The following is a 23058-nucleotide window of genomic DNA, read 5'->3' on the forward strand; positions in this document are numbered from 1 at the left end:
TTAGACATTGTTAATAAGCTGGGGGCTCTGGTAAACACGTCCTCTTTCATTGCACTTAAATGTTTATTTCAAGACCATGTGATCTACACTGTGTATGTTTTTAAAGACCTGATCCAAAGCCAATGAACTCAAACCACAGTGGGTCTTTGGACTGGGCCCTAAATGATTGCATTTTCTTTTTCCATTTGCAAATAGGTAGTAATTAAAAGTCTGGCAAACCTGACCAGACAGTTAACGTTACACATTAAGCAACTTCTGCTTCTTTCACAAGCAAACAAAAGGAAAGATGCAATTTTTTTTTCCAGAAACATTTGCATATAAAAGTTGTGGCACTCTTATTGCCCTCTGGTTCCAAAAATAATCCTTTTCGCTAAAAGAACACTGGGTACAGGTTTTCTGGAGATAAAAGTCCTGTAAAATTAGTAGTCACATTACAAACAAACAAAAAAACCCAAACCATAAATCAGATTTGTTTCTACAGAATAAATACACACAACTCCATTAGGTTCCAAGTACATAAAAAAGCACAAATGGAATCTGTACTAGCAGAGATCCATAACAGAAGAAATTTTTTCCTTTCTTTTGATAAAATGTTCTCCAGTATTTCATCTATGCACTAACTTAAATCTCTTTAAAAGGTTCCTTACAGTATGAAAAAAAACTCTTGTTCCATATGCCCTGGTAGTGTTGATTCTGTGGTGTATAAAATACAGGTTTGATATTTTTACTTAAGAAATGTTTTACAAACAATCTTTCATGTTTAAATATTGATATCTTGGATAATAAAATTGATCTTGGAAGAATCTATGAAGTAAATAAATGAATAAGAGGAGAATTGTAAGGCTACCCTTGGTTTGCAACAGCTATGTCTCAAACCATCATTAAAGTTTAAAGCATTGAATACAAGAAAAAGCGTTTTTCTGGCATAACACAGACTTATATTAATTTGGACTCCTGTGTTGAGATCATTTTGATTGATCCAATGGATCTAAAATATGCAAGTTCTGAATCTGTAGGTGTATTGAAAAAACTCTGAAAATAGAAGTTCGATAATATATCAAAGAAGTAAAAGCAGATGGTTTAATAGGTTGCAATAATTAAATGAGGATAGTAGTATTACAATACACAGAGGTAAAATGGGTCATGGAAATTCACAAAGGGATTTGTTTTGTATGAACCATGTTTGAGAAATTGTGTTTATAGCTGGAACTGAATACATATTATAGCATCTGATTTTTTTTAAGGTACTCTGAAGATTATTACCTTCAGATAGTGACAAAAATACAGAACTGCACATGGAAAAGAAGACCAGAAGAATATATAAAATTTAGGTAATCTAATGTTGTTAACTTTAAAAAGCAATCTGTCGAGGGTTTGCTTTATAAATATATGGTGCAGATCTTCCCCAGGAAATTGATACCAAATAAACCAGTGCCTCTTGTATGTAGTAGAGTAACTCCTCACTTAACGTTGTAGTTATGTTCCTGAAAAATGTGACTTTAAGAAAACTGTTGGATGCACTAGCCTTCTAGCAAACTTAAGGTGATTATTTGGCTTTCTACCCTAGCGGTAAGTTAGGATAGGCTTATTGAAATTTGGGCCGATTGACTTTTACTGTAAAAAGTTGTATTAATTCCTAAACTTTTAGGAAATGTAATAAAATTAGAAGTTCTCTTCCCCCATCTATCTATCAAATATGTCTAATTTATATATAATATATATACACACGCACACAAAATAAAATGGGATCACTGACCTATAAGTTAACTTGTTTTGGTGTCTGGATGATTATTATGCATGGGATGTATGTGTTCAAGTTACTCTCTTTTTATCTCAATTTCTTCTCCTTTCTGTTCTTTTCAAGAAGCCGGATATTAAAATTTTATAGATATCCTGCTCTTCCAGCACTTCAGAATCTTGCAAAAGTTCTGATCTCTTAGCACATCCGAGGAAATATGCTTTCCTTTAAGATTCAGTATATTGCTTCCTAACTAAATCTGTGCCCCTTAGAAACCTGCCACACACTTTGGTATGCTTATCAATGTTGAGCAAGAGACTAGAATAGCAGCTTAGAAATGATGATGTACTGGCAGAGTTGTGTGGGGAATAGAGCTGGAAGAAATTGGTGAAATCTTTTGAGCGAGGAGAGGGAGGAATAGCACCACATTGTGTAATGTTGGACAGGACGAGAGTTGCACCCTGGTATTTAGACTTTTCACAAAATTTTGGGACAGTGGTAATTTTTTCATGCTGAAGCATATGAAAAGTCAAAGTGCTGCTTTTGCTTATAAATTCCCATTTGTCTATTTCTATCTCCTATATTAATTCTGTTTGTCCATGTGTTCCTGCTTTATAGGCTACTGGTCCAATGCACTGAGCACAGGGCTGGGAGCAAGGAACTACTGAGTTCTGCTTCTACAGAATAGTACATTACACTTGTATAGTACGTTACAAATATTACTCCATTCTGCCTCCCTATGAGCTAGCTAAATACAGTCATACCCACTTCACAGATGATGAAACGCAGCTTAGAGAGGTTATGTGACGTGAATCAGGTCATGCAGCTACTTACTATCAGAAGGAGGATTAAAATTGCCATTCGCATTTCTAATCCACTGGAGTCCTTTAATGGCTAGACCACGGTATCCGAAGGCGAACTACTTAACTTCTCTCTATCTGTGTTTGCCCATCTGTAAAATGGAAATAGCGCTTACCAACCTCACAGGCATGTTTAGTATTGTTTTACAGGATCATCATGTTCTTCCCTGCAGCTTTGAAGAATAGAATAGATAGGATAAAATACGTTTTTTATAAGCGATGTAAATCCTTGTGCTTCCAGGCATAAACTAATCTTGAGTTAATGAGGTCTGAAAAAATCTTCCCCCATGCGTAGGTTATTCCATATCTGAGCTTTGTTGCACCTTCCTCTGAAGCATCTAGTACTAGCTGCTATCAGAGACTGGTACTAGAGTAGATAAATCACTGCTCGGTTCCAGTATGGCAATTCCTATGTTACTAGAAAACAGCCCCGCCTAATGTTCAGCAAACATCTCCCCTAGTATAGCTCTGCTGCCTTCCGCAGATGGCTGCATCCTAGCAGAGCCAAAGACAAACAAGGGGATGGGGGAGTGAATTAGTACAAGGAACAGGTATGGATCTAAGAGAGAAATATTTACTTAAGTGTTTGGCCAAACACAACAGCTGGCAATTCTATGCTTCACAAACCCCAGTGGCACCGCTGCAGGCAGATCCGAGCACAAGGTGTAAGCTGGCTATCCACTACCTGCCTCAGCTTGTGCAAAACTGACAGGCACAAAGAGTCTTCTTGCTATATCCTTGTCTTTCCCCCTGTCTAAATGTTCTTCTCCAGCACTGTCCCAGTGAGTGCTCATACTTTATAGGGCTCAGTGGTGGCTTTTACCTACAGCTTAGTGTGGGACTGTTCTCATTCTCAACCAGTGGTCAGTGTTCTGATAGCTGTGTGGTGAACTGTCTTTCCCTCACACCTCTCAAAGTCAATGAATGCCACTAAACAAATCCAAACCTCTCCCTTCTCCCCCCCCACCCCCAATCACCTTTGTATGATGAATTTTTGCCCAGGCCTCATAGGTAGATAAGGGTTTCATGTTCTTTCTCTCCATTTCAGGGTGTCTGTCTACCCTGTGCTAACAACACTTCCACCAACTTTATACTGTCCACTGGGGTGCACAGCACGCCTGGCACTTATCTTCTGGTTATTGCCATTGTGCCTCCAATGGGGGACATACTGTGTCACATGCTTGGGTATATCATCCATCCCCATGGCTGTTCCTACTTCTTCTTCCGTCCTCCAGCTAACTATGGCAGAGAGATACCAGCAGCTGTAGTATCTTGTGATACAGTTTTACCACAATTGAATGGAGTGCAGATGATAAGTGACTGAGGCAGTAAGGAAAAGTGTGTCTGAACTTCTACTGTTTCCAGTACTTAGTACTACATATGAATCTTGCTCAGAAATTTTTTCCCATGAGACCACTTGTCTCAAAATTCAGCCTTATTCCCCTTGTTATTTATCACCAGTCAAAACACTCATAGACTCATAGGTCAGAAGGGACCAATCTGATCATCTAGTCTGACCTCCTGCACAAGGCAGGCCACAGAACCCCACCCATCCAATTTTATAACAACCCCTATCCCAGGACCGAGTTATTGAAATCCTCAAAAATGGTTTGAAGACCTCAAGCTGCAGAGAAACCACCAGCAAGCGACCCGTGCCCCACGCTGCAGGGGAAGGCGAAAAACCTCCAGGGCACCTGCCAATCCGCCCTGGAGGAAAATTCCTTCCCGACCCCAAATATGGCGATCAGCTAAACCCTGAGCATGTGGGCAAGAGTCACCAGCTAGCACCCAAGAAGGAATTCTCTGCAGCAACTCAGTACCCATCGCATCCAACATCTCCCCGCAGACCATTGAGCAGACCTGTCTGGTGGTAATTCAAGATCAATTGCCCAAATTAACGATCCTATCATAACATCCCCTCCATATACTTATCAAGCTTTGTCTTAAAGCCAGGAAAGTCTTTTGCCCCCACTACTTCCCTCGGAAGGCTATTCCAGAACTTCACTCCCCTAATGGTCAGAAACCTTCGTCTAATTTCAAGTCTAAACTTCCTAATATCCAGTTTATACCCATTCGTCCTCGTGTCTACATTAGTACTAAACTTAAATAATTCCTCTCCCTCCCTAACGTTAACCCCCTTGATATATTTATATAGAGCGAGCATATCCCCCCTCAGCCTTCTTTTGGCCAGGCTAAACAAGCCAAGCTCTTTGAGTCTCCTTTCATAAGGCAGTTTTTCCATTCCTCGGATCATCCTTGTAGCCCGTCTCTGAACCTGTTCCAGTTTGAATTCATCCTTCTTGAACATGGGACACCAGAACTGCACACAGTATTCCAGATGGGGTCTCACCAACGCCTTATATAACGGTACTAACACCTCCTTATCCTTGCAGGAAATACCCCGCCTGATGCATCCCAAAATCGCATTTGCTTTTTTAACAGCCGTATCACATTGGCGACTCACAGTCATCCTGCTATCAACCAGTACCCCAAGGTCCTTCTCCTCCTCCGTCGCTTCCAACTGATGCGCCCCCAACGTATATCCAAAATTCTTATTATTAATTCCTAAATGCATGACCTTGCACTTTTCACTGTTGTATTTCATCCTATTTCTATTACTCCAGTTTACAAGGTGGTTCAGATCTTCCTGAATAGTATCCCTGTCCTTCTCCGTGTTAGCAATACCCCCCAGCTTCGTGTCATCTGCAAACTTTATTAGCACATTCCCGCTCTTTGTGCCAAGGTCAGTAATAAAAAGGTTAAATAAGATCGGTCCCAAAACCGATCCTTGAGGGACTCCACTGGTGACCTCCTTCCAGCCCGACAGTTCACCTTTCAATATGACCCTCTGGAGTCTCCCCTTTAACCAGTTCCTTATCCACCTTACAACTTTCATATTCACTCCCATCTCTTCCAATTTAACTAACAGCTCCCTGTGCGGAACCGTGTCGAACGCCTTACTGAAATCTAGGTAAATTATATCTACCACATTTCCTTTATCTAAGTAATCCGTCACCTTCTCAAAGAAGGAGATCAGATTGGTTTGGCACGATCTACCTTTAGTAAATCCATGTTGCAATTCGTCACAATTACCATTGACCTCTATGTCCTTAACTACTTTCTCCCTTAAAATTTTTTCCAAGACCTTACATACTACAGACGTCAAGCTAACAGGCCTATAATTACCCGGATCACTCTTATTCCCTTTCTTAAAAATAGGAACTACATTAGCAATCCTCCAGTCATACGGCACAACCCCCGAGTTTATCGATTGCTTAAAAATTCTCGCTAACGGGCTCGCAATTTCACGCGCCAGTTCCTTTAATATCCTCGGATGGAGATTGTCCGGGCCCTCCGACTTCGTCCCATCGAGCTGTTCAAGTACGGCCTCTACCTCAGTTGCGGTAATATCCACTTCCATATCCACATTCCCGTTTATCATCCCTCCATCATCGCAAGGTTCCTCACTAGTCTTATTAAAAACTGAGGCAAAGTACTTGTTTAGATGTTGGGCCATGCCTAGGTTATCCTTAACCTCCATTCCATCCTCAGTGTATAGCGGCCCCACTTCTTCTTTCTTTGTTTTCTTCTTATTTATGTGGCTGTAGAACCTTTTACTATTGGTTTTGATTCCCTTTGCAAGTTCCAGTTCAATGTGGCTTTTAGCCTTCCTCACTTTATCCCTACATGTTCTGACCTCAGCAAGGTAGCTTTCCTTACTGATCCTGCCTTCCTTCCATTCCCTGTAAGCTTTCTGCTTTTGTCTAATCCCCTCTCTGAGTTGTTTGCTCATCCAGTTTGGCCTACAACTCCTGCCCATGGTTTTTTTCCCCTTTCTCGGGATGCAGGCTTCCGACAGTCTCCGCAGCTGCGACTTAAAGTAATTCCAGGCCTCCTCCACATTTAAATCCACTAATTCCTCCATCCAATCCACTTCCCTAACTAATTTCCTTAACTCTTTGAAATTAGCCCTCGAGAAGTCAAAAACCCTAATCCCAGATCTACATTTGTTTATCCTTCCATCTAGTTTGAACTGAATCAGCTCATGATCACTCGAACCAAGGTTGTCCCCTACCACCATTTCTTCTACGAGGATGCCAAGCATGCCAAGCATGGCAACTCCACTAGCCTATTCCTTAACCTCTCTGCTTTAAAGCCCACCTGAATTCTTCTTCCTTTTACAGATATACGTCAATCTACACTTGTTCTAACCAAACCAAGACCTCACTCTTCTTGGCTATTACAGTGAATCAGAGAACATTAAAAAGATGGGTGAAAGAGCCTTGCTTTCCCCCAGAAGGCTCATTCCTAGAGCTTTGGAGACTATTGTGGGGTGGGTTGCTTCTGCTGCATGGGCTTCTCTAGCTAGAGTTTTTAGTCTCAGGTTCCCTAGGTAACCTGAATATTAATGACTACTTTAACATCTTGATTTTTTTCATGTAAGAGGTATATCATCAGTACAACAAACTACAGAACCCAGCTGGGTACCTACACAGCTGGAATTGTATTTAATACCTACACATTTCTTTTGAGCAAGATGTAGCTTCACAATTTCTTTGCTTTAGTGATTTTAGGCTTTATTCATTTGTGCCAATGGAATTCAAGCTGTAGCCCTTTATCCTTCATCAGCAATCAGGCCTTAGTACTCCAGATGCAGCCTATAGGTTAATTGGGCTAATTTACCCCTTCTGGCCTTGTGGGGATGGACACCCAGTCACACACCATCCCCTTAAAGACTACAGCCCTCAGAGGTATGAATGCATTCTCCCCTGTAGTTGCTGGAGCTGCTCCACAGGTCATCCTGCTTCTGGTCTCCTACCATGAGAAATCGTTTACCCCTCTCTTCCATGTTGTTTCTGAGTTTCTCCTTCTGAAACTGCATGTCCTCTATGGCTACTTGTAATGCTTGCTTTGCTGCTAACAACTTTTCATGTAGCTTTTGCCCTTATAGACTCTCCCAATATCCTTTTCCCCCAGAGTCTGAGTTCCAACTGTGCACTGGTTAGTCTCCATATTGGTTCCTGTATCTTTTAGCTTTGCCTCTGAGAGTCTCTTCCTTCCCTGGAGTTCTCATCTGTCTTCTCCCTCACAGCCACTTCAGCCTTCTCCACCATCTTTGTGCACCCATTCTGGGCCTCTGGCCCTACCTTCCATATCTTTCCCTAAAGGATGCCCTTTTCTTGGCAACTTTCATTCTCCTTGTTCCTCATCAGGACCCTGTCCCAAGGGCTACAGTTCTGTTTGTGAGGGCACTGTCTCCTCACTAGTCCTGGTTTCACCACTCACTTTCTGTTTTCTCCATAGGCAGATAATCTGCATCCAGGTAGGTTGTAGACAACTGCAACCATCATTTTGTTGGGGGCAGCAGCTAGCAACATTCACAGATAACATAAGAAAAACCAGCCTTTTAACAGTAAATATAGCAGCTGGTCTTTCAAGTTAAAAATACAAAATAATTATATTTTTTATAAAGTGCATCAAAATATTTAATTGTGCTCATAATTTCCCTTAGAGAATACAGTTAATTATATTGATTCAATGGTCCAACATGTTTCAAATTTCCTATTATAAACTGTCTTCAAAAAACAAATGTATAACTTAGTTACAAAAATACCAAGTCCTACAAAATCTTGGTACAGAAGCAATCACTTTTTGCACTGGCTAACTGAATCCAATGTTTTTTAAAGTTCCATAAAGAAAAGGTTTTTGGGTCTTTTTTTTTCTTTGATTTTTGCTAAATACCTTTTTGTCAGTATATGGAAAATATGGGTGAAAATCACCCTACTCAGATGGGCCAGCAAAGCCCCTTTCACTGCTTAAACCATGAATGTAGGGGCTAAGTGAGGGCTTAAGCATTGCACAAAGTCTTGCAGAGAGTCTCTACCTTAGGATTAATAACTCTCTTTTTAGACAATATCAGACAGTTTTGTAACCACACTATCCCCTCTGAGTAAGGGTAGTGGTGCTCTAAGAGCGCACCAGAGCACTGTTCATCTAATTCTTCTTTGAGTGATGGTCCCTACAGTATTCCATTGAAGGTTTACACATGTCCACCATGCCTCAGGAGACGGAGAACTTGAAAGTAGTGTCCATTGATTCAGGAATGTGCCCATGCCTTGACTTGCCTCATGGTTTCGTCTGAAGCGATAGAAAGCGGGCCAGACCAGCCACGTCTCCCATTCCTTTTCCCTCCCACATGATCCGGGTCAGAACTGTTAGTGTCCTCTTGCACCTTTTAAAAAGAGTGTAGTTGTATACAGTTACGTTTTTATAGTATTTAGCTGTTTTACATAGTTTTTACTCATTTTAGTAATTATTTAGAGGAGTTTGTGGACTTTTGGGGAATCTGTTTACTTATAAACGCCCCGCCCCCTCATACCCATGCATGGGTACTGGACTGTGCTGAAGACCCCAGGCTTTAAAATCTGTGCTTCCTGCCCAAGTTCCTTCGCAGTCAGTGACAAACATCAATGCTGCTTCTATTGCTTGGGAGAAGCCCACATGGCATCCAGGGGCAGCATCTGCCAGTCCTTCAGTCTGACATTCCAAGGATATCACTGCTGACCACAGGCTGACAATCTGGAAGTGTGAGGTAAAAGTGTCTAGAGATAAAGGCCCAGACCATCAGTGGGAATTAAGCTCCTAAATATCTTCTGAAGTTCTGGGCTAAAATGATTCCCTAGTATCCTGGGCATGGTGCATTGTGGGGTATATCAGATCCCAGAATAAGACAAAGGGCAGCAGGATCAATGGCAGATTTCAGAGTCCTGATGGTACTGATCACTACTTTACTGCTTTTCAAAATAATACTGCTTAGCATTTACACACACCCCTGGAGGAAATAAACTGAGTTATGGGTTGGATGATCAAGAGACCATCCTTCTAGAAGACATTTAAATGGAGGCTGCCCTATTGATTAGATGGTTTTTGCAAACTATGTTGGCTTATCTTGCGCGCGCGCTCGCTCTCTCTCTCACACACACACACTCACACACACCAGACACGGAAGATATCTATGTTAATTTATTTGTATCTTTTAATTTATTTAACATCTGCCAAATCTTGCACAGCAGAACTGTGCTGAGTGGTTGAAGACATTAATCGTTAATTAATTAACTCAAAACCATCTAGCTGTTCTCATAGCTGAGCTACATAACCAGGAACAGTGAAGGTTATTTCCTTCACTGTTCCTGCATCCTCTCTCCCCCATCCCTTCTGATTGTTACACCCACCGCTTACATTTTTTGCTGAAATCTGATTTGATAATTCTTCGAGGCAGGGACTGACTCTCTTATTATCTGTTTGTACAACGCCTTGCACAGTAGGGCCCTGGTCTCTGATGGGGCCACAGTGCTTCTGTAATACTAATTTGTAACAATAATAAGGTGATTGTGACCTGGAAAGGGGGATGGAAAAACAAGGAAAGAGAAGGGGTTCCTGGGTTTGCCACAAATCCTACAATCTCTTTCTTGACACAGCTGAGCTATTTGGGCTGGTTACAAAGCAAGTCAGGGGATAAGTCATTCTGAAGGATGCACACAGCTTTATAGGTAACTAAATTAATTAAAATCAGACTTTCTTTTCTAGTTCTCTGCCACCTCCTTATCATTCATTAGCTACACTGGTCTTTTGCAGGTTAGAACTAGCTTCCTGCTGTGATGCTGTTCACAACTTTATTGCTTCTCAAAACAATACCCCGCTGGGAAGTAACATGAGTTATGAGGTGGACAATAAAAAGACTATCCTCATCACAGAGGACATTTTTAGGATGCTGCCTGAGGTAAGAACAGTTTCTTTTTCTTTCAGAACTACAGTTGTTTTATTTGGGTCTTCAGAGGATGGTCCCGTTCCCACTCTCTCTCCTTATTTCTTGATAACTTTCTCATGCAAAGGAGAGAGGCTGGCTGGGACTCGTGTTAGGATATGTCTACACTGAACCTGGATGTAAGCCTCACAGCCCAGGTCCACAGGTTTGTACTAGTGGGGCTTGCACCGGAGCACTAAAAATAGTTGCGTAGAGGTTGCAGCTTGGGCTCAGCCCCCCAGACTTCAGAGCACAAGCTACAGTATTTACACAGCTATTTTTAGCATGCTTGCACTAGTCCTGCTAGTGGACCTGTCCTGGGAGGCTCGCTCCCAGATGCAGTGTAGATGTACCTTTAGTATCCATGAACTCTGCTGGTAGCTCAGCCATAGAGGTTACTGCAGAATGCTGCAAATTGTAAACTCTCTCTAGTACTTCCAGTCCAGTGGCAAGAGATCAGGTCTATAGACTGAAGGCCATTGTGCAAATTAACACTGCTCTTCTCACACCTAGTTTCAGGTGATCATGAAAAGTTTCAGTCTCCAATAGATGGTTTGTGTTCTTTTATTCCATGCCAATCCTGGTGACTGTGATGGATCTCAGGAACTGAACCAGACATCTCTAGAACTGAAAACATGACTCTGTTACAGGCTGAGCTAAAGAGTCTTAGAGGCTCACATCCTCTGTGGATGGAGCACAGAAAGGAACACTGGCCATTGGATCACGTGCATCTCCCTTCCTGAGTGTATCTGACACACGGTTCCTCTTGAGCTTTTTCTTGTGTATGTTTAAGTACAATGGAACTGATCTTCCTCTCGCAGTGATGTTAATCAGGAGTAATTCCATTAAAGTAGATAAAGTTACAGTGGGTAAGTGAGAGGAGAATCAGGCCTCTGGTATCTGCTCATATGTACATGCACTTGCTATCCAAGCCAGACTAGTTTAGCCTCGGGTCTGTCCCCATGAATATGATGGGTTTTTGTCACTCGGTTTCACTGTAGAAAGACACGTTCTTTCTCCAACATAAAAGATGTGCCTTGGTTTTCCAAACAAAGCCCTTTTTTATTGTGTTGTTTTGAGATAAACTTCTTCTATAAGGACTGGCATTTACCAGCTTTCACGCACTTCCTTGCTTTCTCGTATGGCACCCTCTACTGTTTCTCTCCTTTTCCCTCTCAGCCCACGTGGCCTGCCTGAGAGAAGGGGAAGGATAACATTAAGCACCTGCATTTCCCCCTGGCAGTAGTAGTTCCTGGAGGTCTCCCTAGATACATGGTCCCACTAAGGGTATGTCCGCACTGCAATTCTATGCTTAAGCTCAGGCTCAAGTGTATCCCTCCTCTTCTGAACACCAAGCTCCCGGCACACTATCAGAGAGCCTCCTGGGTTTGCAGTAGACACTGAGCAGGGCAAGACTTTTGTAAACTGTGCTGCTTCATGGTCACGGGAACACAGCCCAATTTTGGTGAATCTCTGGTGTAAGGCCAGTAAAATTGAACTTCAGCAGAAGTACCAGGAATGACCATGCATACCAGCAGATAGCTTAGAAAGCTGACCGCTTTAGATGGGTGATCAGTGCAAGGAGCGTAGTAAGAGGCTGAAGAGCAAGTACTGGAAGACCAGAGACAAGAACCACAGCTCGGGCAACTTGCCAACACCATAGCTGTTTTATGAGGAGTTTGACCGAGTTCTGGGCACTGCACTCAGCATGGAGCCAACATGCATGATAACAACCTGGTGAGCTGGAATGGTGCCCTGCTGGCCCCTGAATCCATCATGGGAATGGATGAGAGCCAGCAGCAGGCTCCAAGAGAGGTGCATGAAGTGACTATTTGTTAAACCAATCCCAGAGGAGGCTGTGGATCAGGATCAACAGCAAATTCAAGGTCCCTATTCAGAAGAGCTGTTTGATTTCTCCCCCTCTGAGAACGGCCCACTACTGAGTCTAGCAAACCTGGGGGAGACAGAAGCCGCTCTGGAACCGGGTAAGTTTGTGACTCTGATTTACAGTTAATTATTACAGTATTGGGAGGGATTTCTGCTTTAGAAGCAATGCACAAGTTATGATCCACTCCGACTACCAGTGTGTGTCCGGTAATGGTGGATTGTGTCAAAGCACCTTGGTGTCCCCTCTCCGCTCCCATCCCCAACTACGTGGAGTTCAAAATGGTGACTGGGAATTTCAAACAGTCATAAACAGCTGTAAAAGTATTTTTATTGTAAGGTCACAGATGTTTGCCAGGGTCATGCATATTTTCCTTTCAGTAGTAAGGGCTTGAAATTTGCCTCTCCGTAATCATTCCTCCTTCCTCTATGGAGCCACCTGGAAACGGGGAATGTGTGTGTGTGTGTGTGTGTGTGAGAGAGAGAGAGAGACTGTTCTCTGTTTCCAAATCTAGTCCATTTCAGTTAGATGCAGTCTGTGGGTCACCAAATTATTTCTCCCACGTACAAGTTGGGTGTCAGTTTTTGTCCAGAACCGTGGTGGGTGCAGAAGGCTGTGGAGTTCTTTATGCTTGTGAGCAGCAATAACAGGGTAAAGCAATGTGTGAGCTAACACAGCATCCTGTTAATTCCCTCATGGATTCAGACCCAATTCTGGTTAGTGGTAGCTGCAAACTTTTTTCCTGAAGCAGGAACTCCAGATATGCAGTTACATTGTGGGGAATGGTGTACTTTCCAGGGCCACCTCAGTAGCTGACTAGCCCACTCCACTCACAGATGTGCTGTTCAGTCACTATAGATTTGACTACTTCCGCTGCATACACTGCAGGTTTCCCACTCGCAGCTTGGAATAACATCTCCCTTTGGCAGTAGGGCGCCAGAAGAACCATTATGTCCTCCGAAGTGTGAAAGGCCTGAAATGACGGGAAAAGCCTTTTTGCAGTAAGGGCACTACCCTCCCCCACATACATGCTCCGTATGCCACTTAATTATAAAATGTTTATAAAACAGAAAGCAGGTTATTTTAACAATGCCACTGTTTCTGCCCTTCTGTAACTGCAAATAACCAGGCTGTGGCCAGAAAGAATGTGGACTGAAGCATCTCCTTCGCAATACATGTTGGTTCAGTTTCAAAATGTATTTTTTATGTCCTTGAGATTCCACAAGAGTTAATTCTGTGCTCCTCCACTGAGCTACTTTAGATAGTAACCCTCTGTTTCTTGTCCTCTTTCAGGCCGCTCAACCTCTACTGCCTGCTGTTCATCAGGAATTGATCCATGGCCCAGTGTACCCTCACAGGCCATTCCAAAAGAAAGCATTTCTATAAGTTATGATCAATGTTCATGACACAGCAGACCAGCAGGTCCAGCACCAGAAGAAGAGGGATGAAAGCCTGGAGCAACGGCTTGCTGAGAAGCAGGAGGAGTTGCTGAAACAATTCTCTCTGAGCTCTGTCCTCCTCCCTTAGCTACCTCTCCTGTTCCAGGAACTGCTTTGCAAGTGCCTGCTCCCTCGCTGAAACCATCTCCTCCACCTGGGCAAAGAGCTGCATGCCTGATTGCCTCAGATATCTCTGCCACCACTTTACTCACAGCCAACTTTCCAACCCCAAACTGGTTGGCAATGGACCTGTAGCAGTCCAGAATAGCCAGCTTCCAGACAGTTATAGAAACCTGTTTCTGGACCAGCATGACTGACCTCAGTTGTGTCTCTTTACACTGGAAGGTTGGGGGTAAGCTGCTCAGAAAGCTCCAGAACTGTAGCTTGCTTTATCTAAAAGTTCTGGACCCACTGCTGGTCATCCCAGGTCTTCATGACAATGTGCTTGTGGCCTTGCATGAGAAGCGCTGGTCTACATATGGGGCATTAGTGGCTATGCCAGTTGTACCAAGCAGCATCAGCCAGTGTGAGTCTGCGATGCCAGGGTACTCCTCCTCCTGCTACTCCACCAGGAAATCCATCAGGTGCCTTCAGTGGGACAGAAAATGCTGCTGAAATGTCCACCAATGCCTCATGGATGCTTTGCCACAGCCACTTCTGACACAGAAGTGAAAGCATAAGCAAGAGACGTTCTTCAGAAGGCACCTCCTCCGTGTTGCTGGATCCAGTAATTGGGAATGCACAAACCAAAATGACTACTCAGCAGACTCAGGTTGTTCAGACTTCCTGTAATAGGATGGGCAGTAAAGTTTTCCCACAGTACATCACGGTCAGAGGGCTAGAGCAGCACTTGCAACTCTGGGATATGGTTGGTTTGGCTCAGGTCTGTGTGCAGCTGTGTGGATGCCAGAGCCCCAGATTGAAGCATGGGTTAGAACAGTCTTAACATAGTGTTAAAAACAGTGTAGATGCTTAAATCCAGGATTCCTTAACATGAGTCAGCAGACTCGAGTCCCACTAACCCTGGGCTTACATTGCAGTGTAGACATACCCTGTGTCCCTCAGGAGACGCTGTCCATAACAGGAGTATTGCATGGTAAACATAACAAAGCAAGTTTATTTATCTTTTTAGTCAATTTTAACAATGCAAAGAGACTTCCCCAAACTGTTGAAAGCAAAGATAGTAGCTCACAGTCCAGTCTTGCTCTTTCCACCTGTCTGTTACTCCTGACTGTTTGTGGCAGACACATGCTGCATTCTGTGTGTGTGTTCTCTGCACTTTATTGGAGTTAGCCTGCAAGTAGTAATAGTTCTGATTCCATATCATGAGAAATGCAAAAAAAAACCCATCCCAAACTCTGTTCATGCTCTTTTTGTTCTTTTCAGTCCCCACCCCTTCTGGGCTATCCTTTTAAGCACTGTGCAGTGGTTGGAAATGGGGGCATTCTGAAAAATTCCAGCTGTGGAGCTGAAATCGATAACTCTGACTTTGTATTTAGGTAAGCTCTGCTAAACACTAATGGGATTTAGAGTGCAAAAGCTCTTGAAGGGATTCTGTCAAGCTTTGTAGGCCAAAAAGTAAACTAAACGGCTGTGCTATGGTTAGTGGGTGTGCATGTGCGCCCCAGCCACGTTTTCCCCATCTTCTCAGCCTGTCTGCCCCATTCTTCAACACAATAGCCAAGCATCATGTTCGGCTCTGTAAATGTCACTACTCTGGGTGCATATAAGAAAAGAGCAGAAGCAGAAAAAAGCACACGTGTTCACACACCTGCGATTTCAGAGAATGCCAGCAATTCTTTCTCAAGTGTCTGACTGTTGGGTCTTGCCCAGATACTCAGGTCTAACTGATCATCATATTTGGGGTTGGGAAGGAATTTCCCCTTGTATCAGATTGACAGAGACCCTGGGGTTTTTCACCTTCGTCTGCAGTATGGGGCACAGGTCATGTAAATGGTGGATTCTCTGTAACTTGAAGTCTTTAAATCATGATCTGAGGCCTTCAGTGACTCAGCCTGAGGTTAGGGGTCTATTACAGGAGTGGGTGGGTGAGGTTCTGTGGTCTGCAATGTGCAGGTCAGACTAGATGATCACGATGGTCCCTTCTGGCCTTAGTCTATGAACCTGGATGTGTTCCAGTTTGGGAGTTGAGCCTCTGAGAAGCTCCATTTTTTGCTTATTGACTATCATTTAGGGTTCAGGGATGTTTTTCTTGGGATCAGGAGAAGAGATCTTTTAAAAAAGACTGATATAAGCTATCATTAAATATGTTACATGCTTGCCTTTACCTTAAAATCTTCATGCCAGGCACCTTAACCTTCTTGAGCACTTCTGAAAATCCCCTAGGCAGATACCTAAAATCAGTTTTCAAAGGTACTTAGGAGCCTAAGTCACTTTAGGTACTTTTAAAAATGTTACCAATTGACACTCATAGGTATAAAGTCAAGCATAATGGTTACATGTTTTGCTAGATTGGGGCCTCAGGTCTAGGTTTTTAAAGGTTTTTAGGCCTTGCAATGCTGAGTGGAGCAATGCCTAAGGGGCAGGTTTTTAAAGGTGTTTAGGTGCCTGAAGATACAGATAGGCATCTAAATACCTTCCCAAACTCCCAGTGGGTGTTGGGCACCTTGGCACTTTTGAAAATCCCTATAGGCACCTAACTGTCTCTTGAGGTACCTACGGGTATGTCTATCCTGCAGCTGAGATCAAGCCTCCCAGCCCAGGTAAACAGACCTGCACTAGTGAGGCTCGAGCTAGCACACAAAAAATAGCAGTGTGGACGTTCCGGCTTGGATGGCAGCTTGGACTCTCGAACCCACCTCAAACCTTGAGTCTGAGCATGGGTGGCAGAGATTCCTTTTGAGTCTCACTCCATGTTGTGGAAATAAAATTCCCACTTTGTTCTCCACCAGAAATTTTCCAACATGTGAACGAGCGACAACCATGCAGGCAGACCTCTGAGTCCACACCCATCTCCACTGGATTTTGTCACCTTTCTTATTTCTGACTTACATCTGGTGCTTTTAAATAAGACAAAAGAGAAGCCTTCCCATGTCTAATTTAGGTGATTGGCCTGAATAGAAGTGATGAACTTACAAGATGAGATGCTAAACCTAAATGTAGCAGGTTTTTAAAGAACATAAATGATAAGCATAATTCAGGCTAAAACTTTTTCTTCTTTATCTTTAATAGAAATTGACTATTTACTACTGAATCAGTAGTTGGAATGCATTAGTAGTTGGACAGTTTTCCATTTTCATCTTTGATACAGGCAATAATATCACTATGCCAATTGCATCTGATTATTAATTACACTGTTTTGAGTAAAAAAAAACTACAGAACCTTTAGAGGAGCTGCATTACTTTATCTTGGAAGGAAATAGTGGCAGGTTCTAGTCTAGTGGATAGAGCAGGGGAACTGGGAGGTGGGACTTCCTGGGTTATTAATAGCTTGGCTACTGACTCATGTGATATGGAGAAAATGTGACTCTGTGTACTTCAGTGTACATTTGTTAAACAGGTCAAATACTTATTTTTCAGGCATGTTGTAAGGGTTCATTAATATTTATTTATTTATTTATTGGGTGCTTGGAGGGAGATGTCGTAAATATTACGGTGCAGTTGAGGAATTTGCATAGAATAACAGCAGGGCATTTGTGGTGGGGCTCTCTTTAAATAACTGTTTCTAAACCTCAGGTGTAACCTTCCCCCAACCACAGGAAGCATTAGCAAAGATGTTGGCAATAAAACAAATCTCGTGACTGTTAATCCAAGTATCATAGCACAGAAGTAAGTATCACTATAATTTTTTTTCCTGTGTAATGTTGTTTAATTGTTTGACATGCTTTAGATTTTGTTATTAAACCCTTTGGGATGCCATCACAGTGGGCAATGCATTCTGATTACTTCATCAGTGATTCTTAATTCCCGGGTAAAAGGCATACCAGTGAATGGAAACCCATTAAACAAGTCCTTTTGAACAGAAATGAGTCAACAATACAGAGATTAGCAGTGCCTCTGTTTGCACCCATCCACATGTTCCTAACCAGGGGAAATAGCAGCATTTCTCATCTCAAATCCATTCTGAAAAGCTGGCATTATAGCCATGATTTAGGAAAGCCCTTAAACATGTGTCTAAGTCCATTAGTGGAACTTATAGTTAAGCATGTGCTCAAGTGCTGTCCTGAATTGGGACCTACATTTCTATAATTGTCTGAACACTAAAGAATCCAACCCAAAGTGGATCTCCCTTTTTTCTCCAAAGTGTTTTGCTTTCATCCCCTTCTTGGGAAGAAACCAACAACAACAAAAGTCTAATTAGAACTTGCTAGTTATTGTATAACCTTCAGTTTCACATTGGACCACAAGCTGTTCTAGCTAGTGCTTATCTGCCAAATGAACCAGTGTGGTATGTTGATATTTACTGCTTAATAATCTTCCAGTCTCTCTTCCCTGTATTTCTCAAACAGACACAACCAGACAAAATTGACTCGAGCTTAACAGTGAGATGAAAACAGTCGAATACACAGAAAACGGAAGTTTTGTTGTAGCCATGTCGGTCCTAGGATATTAGAGAGGGAAGATGGATGAGGTAATATCTTTTATTAGACCAACTTCTGTCTTTCTCACCATCAGAAGTTGCTCCAGTAAAAGCTATTGCCTCCCCATCTTGTATCTCTAAAAGAAGTTTGTCACTGAATCTAGAAGATAGCTGGAGTCTTTGGAATAAATTCTGCTTTGATTCTCTTGCAATCCTTATTAACGTAAATGGAGATGTATTAGTGGCTTACACCAGCAGTGAATTTGGCCCATTGACTTCAATGGAGTTGCAAGTAAAAACAAAATTTGGTCCAGAGGTTTAGCATAAGAAGACAGTTTCATTGGTGGCTATTGAAGCTAATTATTGCTCTTGGGCTTAATCATGATGTTCCACTAAGTTTTTACTCTGTTTTTATTCAGGCAAACCTCCACGGAAGTTAACAGCGTTAACCTTAATAAGGACTCAGTAAAAATGAGTCAGGACTTTGGGATTTGGCCATTTCAATGACTTTATTATTCAGAGAAAGCTGTAAGTGCCTTAGAAGGAGGAGAGGGAAAGGGTTGTCTAGAGAACTGCTCTACTTTAACTTCTAATTAGCAAGCTAAGTGTGAGGTTCTTCTCACAACACTATAGTTGAAGTTATATCAACCATTCTGTTATGGACTGTGTTTTCAAGGCATTTACAGTACAGATGTAAAAACTATGTTTCAGCCCTGCAATAAAGTCCCAAAGCAAAATCACTTTGACCATTTTTCTTTTATTGCAGAATTTTGGAGGGCTCAACAGTTTATGACCTGGGATCTGGCAATTCATTAGAAGTATGGTCTAATCTTCAGAAGTGCTGAGTCAGTGGGAGCTTTGGGTGTCAGCAGCTTGGACGATCAGTCCAGCAGTATTTAAAAAGCAGCTAAGGTTCTGATTCTGCGAAGGCTTAAGCATGTGCTTACCTTTAACTCCATGAGGACTATTCATATACTAGGCACATGCACAAGTCTTTGCACAGTTGCAGCCTATATTTGTAAAGCAGCTAACTCACACATGTAGTAACTAATTTGCATAAATATTTTTATAGTATATGCTAGTGTGCCCATTTTTAAATGTGTGGGGCTTCTCGCACCTTCCTTTGAAGACATCATCCTGGACTAGGTGGACCACAGGTCTGGTTTGGTATTACAGATTACTTGCCCAAGAAGTTGTGAAACTCCTGCCTGCAATAATAAATTGTTGAATTCAAGCATTTTTTCCCCTCTAAAACTGATAAGTTCACTAGGCATTTTATTTGACAGATACAACAAGCTGAATGAAAAGAAGGTGACATTTCTGGAGAACATTGCAAGTTATGGAAATGCTTTCCTTTTATTGCCAGCATTTTCCTTCAAAAGCAACACAGGTACTTCTTTCAAAGTATACCACACTCTACAAGAATTCAGAGCAAAACAGAGGGCGATATTTTTTCATCCCAGGTACCTGAAAAGTCTAGCCCAGTTCTGGAGAACGAAGGGCGTGAAAGCATATCGACTGTCTTCTGGTTTTATGATTGCTAGTGCTGCTATTGAACTGTGTGAGAATGTGAAGTTGTATGGCTTCTGGCCTTTCTCTAAAACCACAGAGGAGATGCCAATCAGTCACCACTATTATGACAACCAACTGCCCAAACCAGGTTTCCATGCAATGCCCAAAGAATACAACCAGATTCTCCAACTTCATGGAAAGGGCATTCTGAAGCTGCAGTTTGGTAAATGTGACTCAGACTGAAAAGGTAAGTTAGATTCCTAAAAGATAAAATGCTTCCGTTTAAGTGAGTATCAGAGCAAAAATGCCTTTTTTGCGACCAGGTGGTGTTCCCCAGATATGCACATTATTCTCAAAGAGTCAATGAGAGTTGTGTATATGAATTAGAGGGAGGCTTGACTGCTCTGCCTATATGTACAGCACCATGGAGATGAAAGGTTAGGGTCAGCTCAGACGTTTTCCTCCACACTGCCAATCCTTCTGCATACATGAAGGATTGGCAGCACCATCCATGACTGTCACAACTCAATCTATCAATAGTGTTCCATTGCCCCAAATGTGTGACTGCCAGTCTTTTTTGTGTTTTGTGATGGATTCCCCAAGGTGTGCTGTTTTGACAAAAAGTGGGCTGCTTTATTTAAGACAGACACATTCTACCACCTGAAAGAGAGAAGAGGTGAGATTCTGGTGCTGCCTAAACCTTTCTACACTGATGCAACAGTGTACGGGACCTAAAAAGGGCCAAGCAGTCCACGGACAAATTCACCCAGAGAAGAGGCAGCATATGGCAGATGTATGCAACCTTGTGCCCCCCACTTACATATCCCTGCAGAGTGGCTATGCCAGTTTGGCACAAGGAGAGGGAGCAGCTGGTTGACAAAAGTATAGAAGCTTCCATAGGTCACAGCAGCTCTTGGGACTGCTATAACTTACTTTGGGGACTGCACTGGCCCACAGAGCATCATAGAGCCATGAAGCACTGCACCCTTTTTGCCTGGGATGCATCTTCTTTGTTCTGCATCCTAAGAGATGCAGCACAGAACCTGGCCCCAGATCTTGAGCCAATTTACTGAGTGCAAATTACAGTTGACTGTGGAGAGATTCTGTTGTATGGTTGTGAGATTCTTCTGACCTGTTGACAAAACACAACCTGCCAATATGGCTGTTTGTACATCCTTCAGCTACATCAACTTCCAGCTCAACTTCTAGTACTGTTGCTGACTATGAATCATAGTTACTAGGACTTTGACTCTCCAAAAGATGGGAGTCCAAACACCAATAAATAAGTTACATGAGACCTGAATATAGTATTTTAATTGGGCTGATATAATCTTTCTCCTGCATTTTTCAAGTTATATAAAAGAAAACTACCCAGCCAAGCAATCTGAAAGTTCAAAAACTAAGAAATACTTTTCTTCTGCTTAGACTGTGAAATGTATTTCAAAATGGTTTTCAGTGCTATTTAGAAAATGCGCTTTCAAATATACATTTCACAGTTGATTCATAACAATAAGATTGCTACCTTTTAACCTTTCAGATTGCTGGGCCAAGCCAAATAAGCACAATTTTCTTCCAATGGTTTCAGATCTTCCCATGTTCAAAAGAATAAAACAGAATGAGGATGGCTTATACATAACATTACAGTACATAATAGAATGGGGGGATGGGGAGATACATGCTTGAGCACACACATTACTAGGTTATCCTTTTTAACTGTAAAAAGGAATGGCATATAGGGAATGTTGAGAAATACATAATGTATTTCATAATCACACATACAGTTGCTATGCTTTTTACATCCCGCAGTTTCCACTGTTTGCACTTCATATAATATTAATCATGATAACTATGCCATATAACTTTAATTATAGTAACTATGCCAGCTAGGAAAATTAATAGGAAACCATTTATGAATTTTTCATTAGAATGGAGCACATAGGAGTCACAAAAAAGCTTAAGCATATGTATGGGTGAATTAAACGCTGTCAATGCTTGGCAGATTGAGGATCTGAAAACCATTTCTGTGGCCAGATTTTCACAGGAAGCTGCAAAAAACAATCTGAGGAGTAAATTGCACTGCCCTAATACTGAAACTTTTTGACTTAATGGCTTGCATTTCTAATAGGAAAGAATTTAGTCCTTTAACAACAAAGAAGTGAAAGGTTTTATTAAGATGGTTGAAATTTTTAATGAAGTTTTTCATTGTAAAATGGTCTTTTAGAAATCAGATGGTTTTTCATAATTTTTTTTAAAAATATTCCACGCTCTAGTGAGCACAAGGATTAGGTCTGGGTCTGTCTCCTGCATGTGTATGCAACTGGGGTATGTTCCTTAGATTCTCTTCCGCCTTGGGGCACCCACAGAGGTTTCAGCCATAATCTTGCCCACAGTGTTCACTCTCTGAGGATGTTACAGTTTTGTTGACTTCAGTAGAGCAATGCTCTCATACTGTATCAAAGTGGCAGGATTTTCCTGTTGACCCACCCTTTTAGCAGGTGTAGAACCCTGCAGGGAGATGGTAACTGATCCCTGATAAATCCTTGTAGCAGGTGTGGCTTGTTAACTCCACCCTGGCAATAAAGAAAGTGTCTCTTTTTGGAGAGAGGAAATTGTGGTTTGGGCTACTGATGTGTTGTCAAGAAAACTCTAGGAGTAGTCAAGAAGAAAGCTTAGCCTGAGGCTTACATTTCCATTGCAACTTAAGTCACCCATAAAGCCAAACCACAGGAAGAGGGGAAGATTGTGCTTCATACAGTGGGCCAAATCTTCCAGCAGTGTAATTTGGCACAGATCCATTGACACCAATGAAGTGGCACCATTTTCCACCAGCTGATGGCCAGTATGTGTAGAATCAGTTCAGAGCAGAATGGGAGCTCCATCTACTTAAATACACACTCATTCACTCATGTCCTTAGGCACACGCAGCCCCACACATATTTGCACTAGAATATATGTATACTTTGTCACAGAGAGAATGAGAGATCCAGCAGAATCCTGGAATTACACTAAAAGAATGATCTAGAAGTGTTTCTCAATGACCGTTCTGTGGACCGGCACCAGTTCCTGACATCTCCCTGATCCAGTTGAAGAAGGCAGCAAGCCAGTCCCTGGTATTAAAAAGGTTGAGAATCACTGATCTAGATTATTTTGTATTAGATAACTAAGTCATTTTGGCTTTGGCTCTGGTTGAACAGAGTCTTGTTTGCGCATTGATTTAACCAGATAAGCCTGGAGGATTCAAATAAACATAGGCCCCAGAGTTAAAAAATAGGCCCTTTCT

The 23058-nt window shown here is 42.1% G+C and overlaps 2 protein-coding genes across 3 annotated transcripts in view; both read left to right on the forward strand.

Moving 5' to 3' along the window:
* The window catches only part of LOC127044584 (tRNA (cytosine(38)-C(5))-methyltransferase-like), a 513024-nt gene that overhangs the window by 256903 nt on the left and 233063 nt on the right, over positions 1-23058 (forward strand). The window lies entirely within an intron of this gene.
* Positions 1-23058, forward strand: part of ST8SIA6 (ST8 alpha-N-acetyl-neuraminide alpha-2,8-sialyltransferase 6) — a 48176-nt gene that overhangs the window by 19954 nt on the left and 5164 nt on the right. For both annotated transcript variants that reach the window (XM_050939624.1, XM_050939625.1), the window contains exons 4-8: positions 1245-1331; positions 10234-10378; positions 15113-15225; positions 17423-17515; positions 19553-20025. In XM_050939624.1, the coding sequence (XP_050795581.1) occupies positions 1245-1331; positions 10234-10378; positions 15113-15225; positions 17423-17515; positions 19553-20021 (907 nt within the window). In that variant the 3' untranslated portion in view covers positions 20022-20025. The remainder of the gene's footprint in view (positions 1-1244; positions 1332-10233; positions 10379-15112; positions 15226-17422; positions 17516-19552; positions 20026-23058) is intronic.

Source organism: Gopherus flavomarginatus, chromosome 2 (genome assembly GCF_025201925.1).
Source record: "Gopherus flavomarginatus isolate rGopFla2 chromosome 2, rGopFla2.mat.asm, whole genome shotgun sequence".
NCBI lineage: Eukaryota > Metazoa > Chordata > Testudines > Testudinidae > Gopherus > Gopherus flavomarginatus.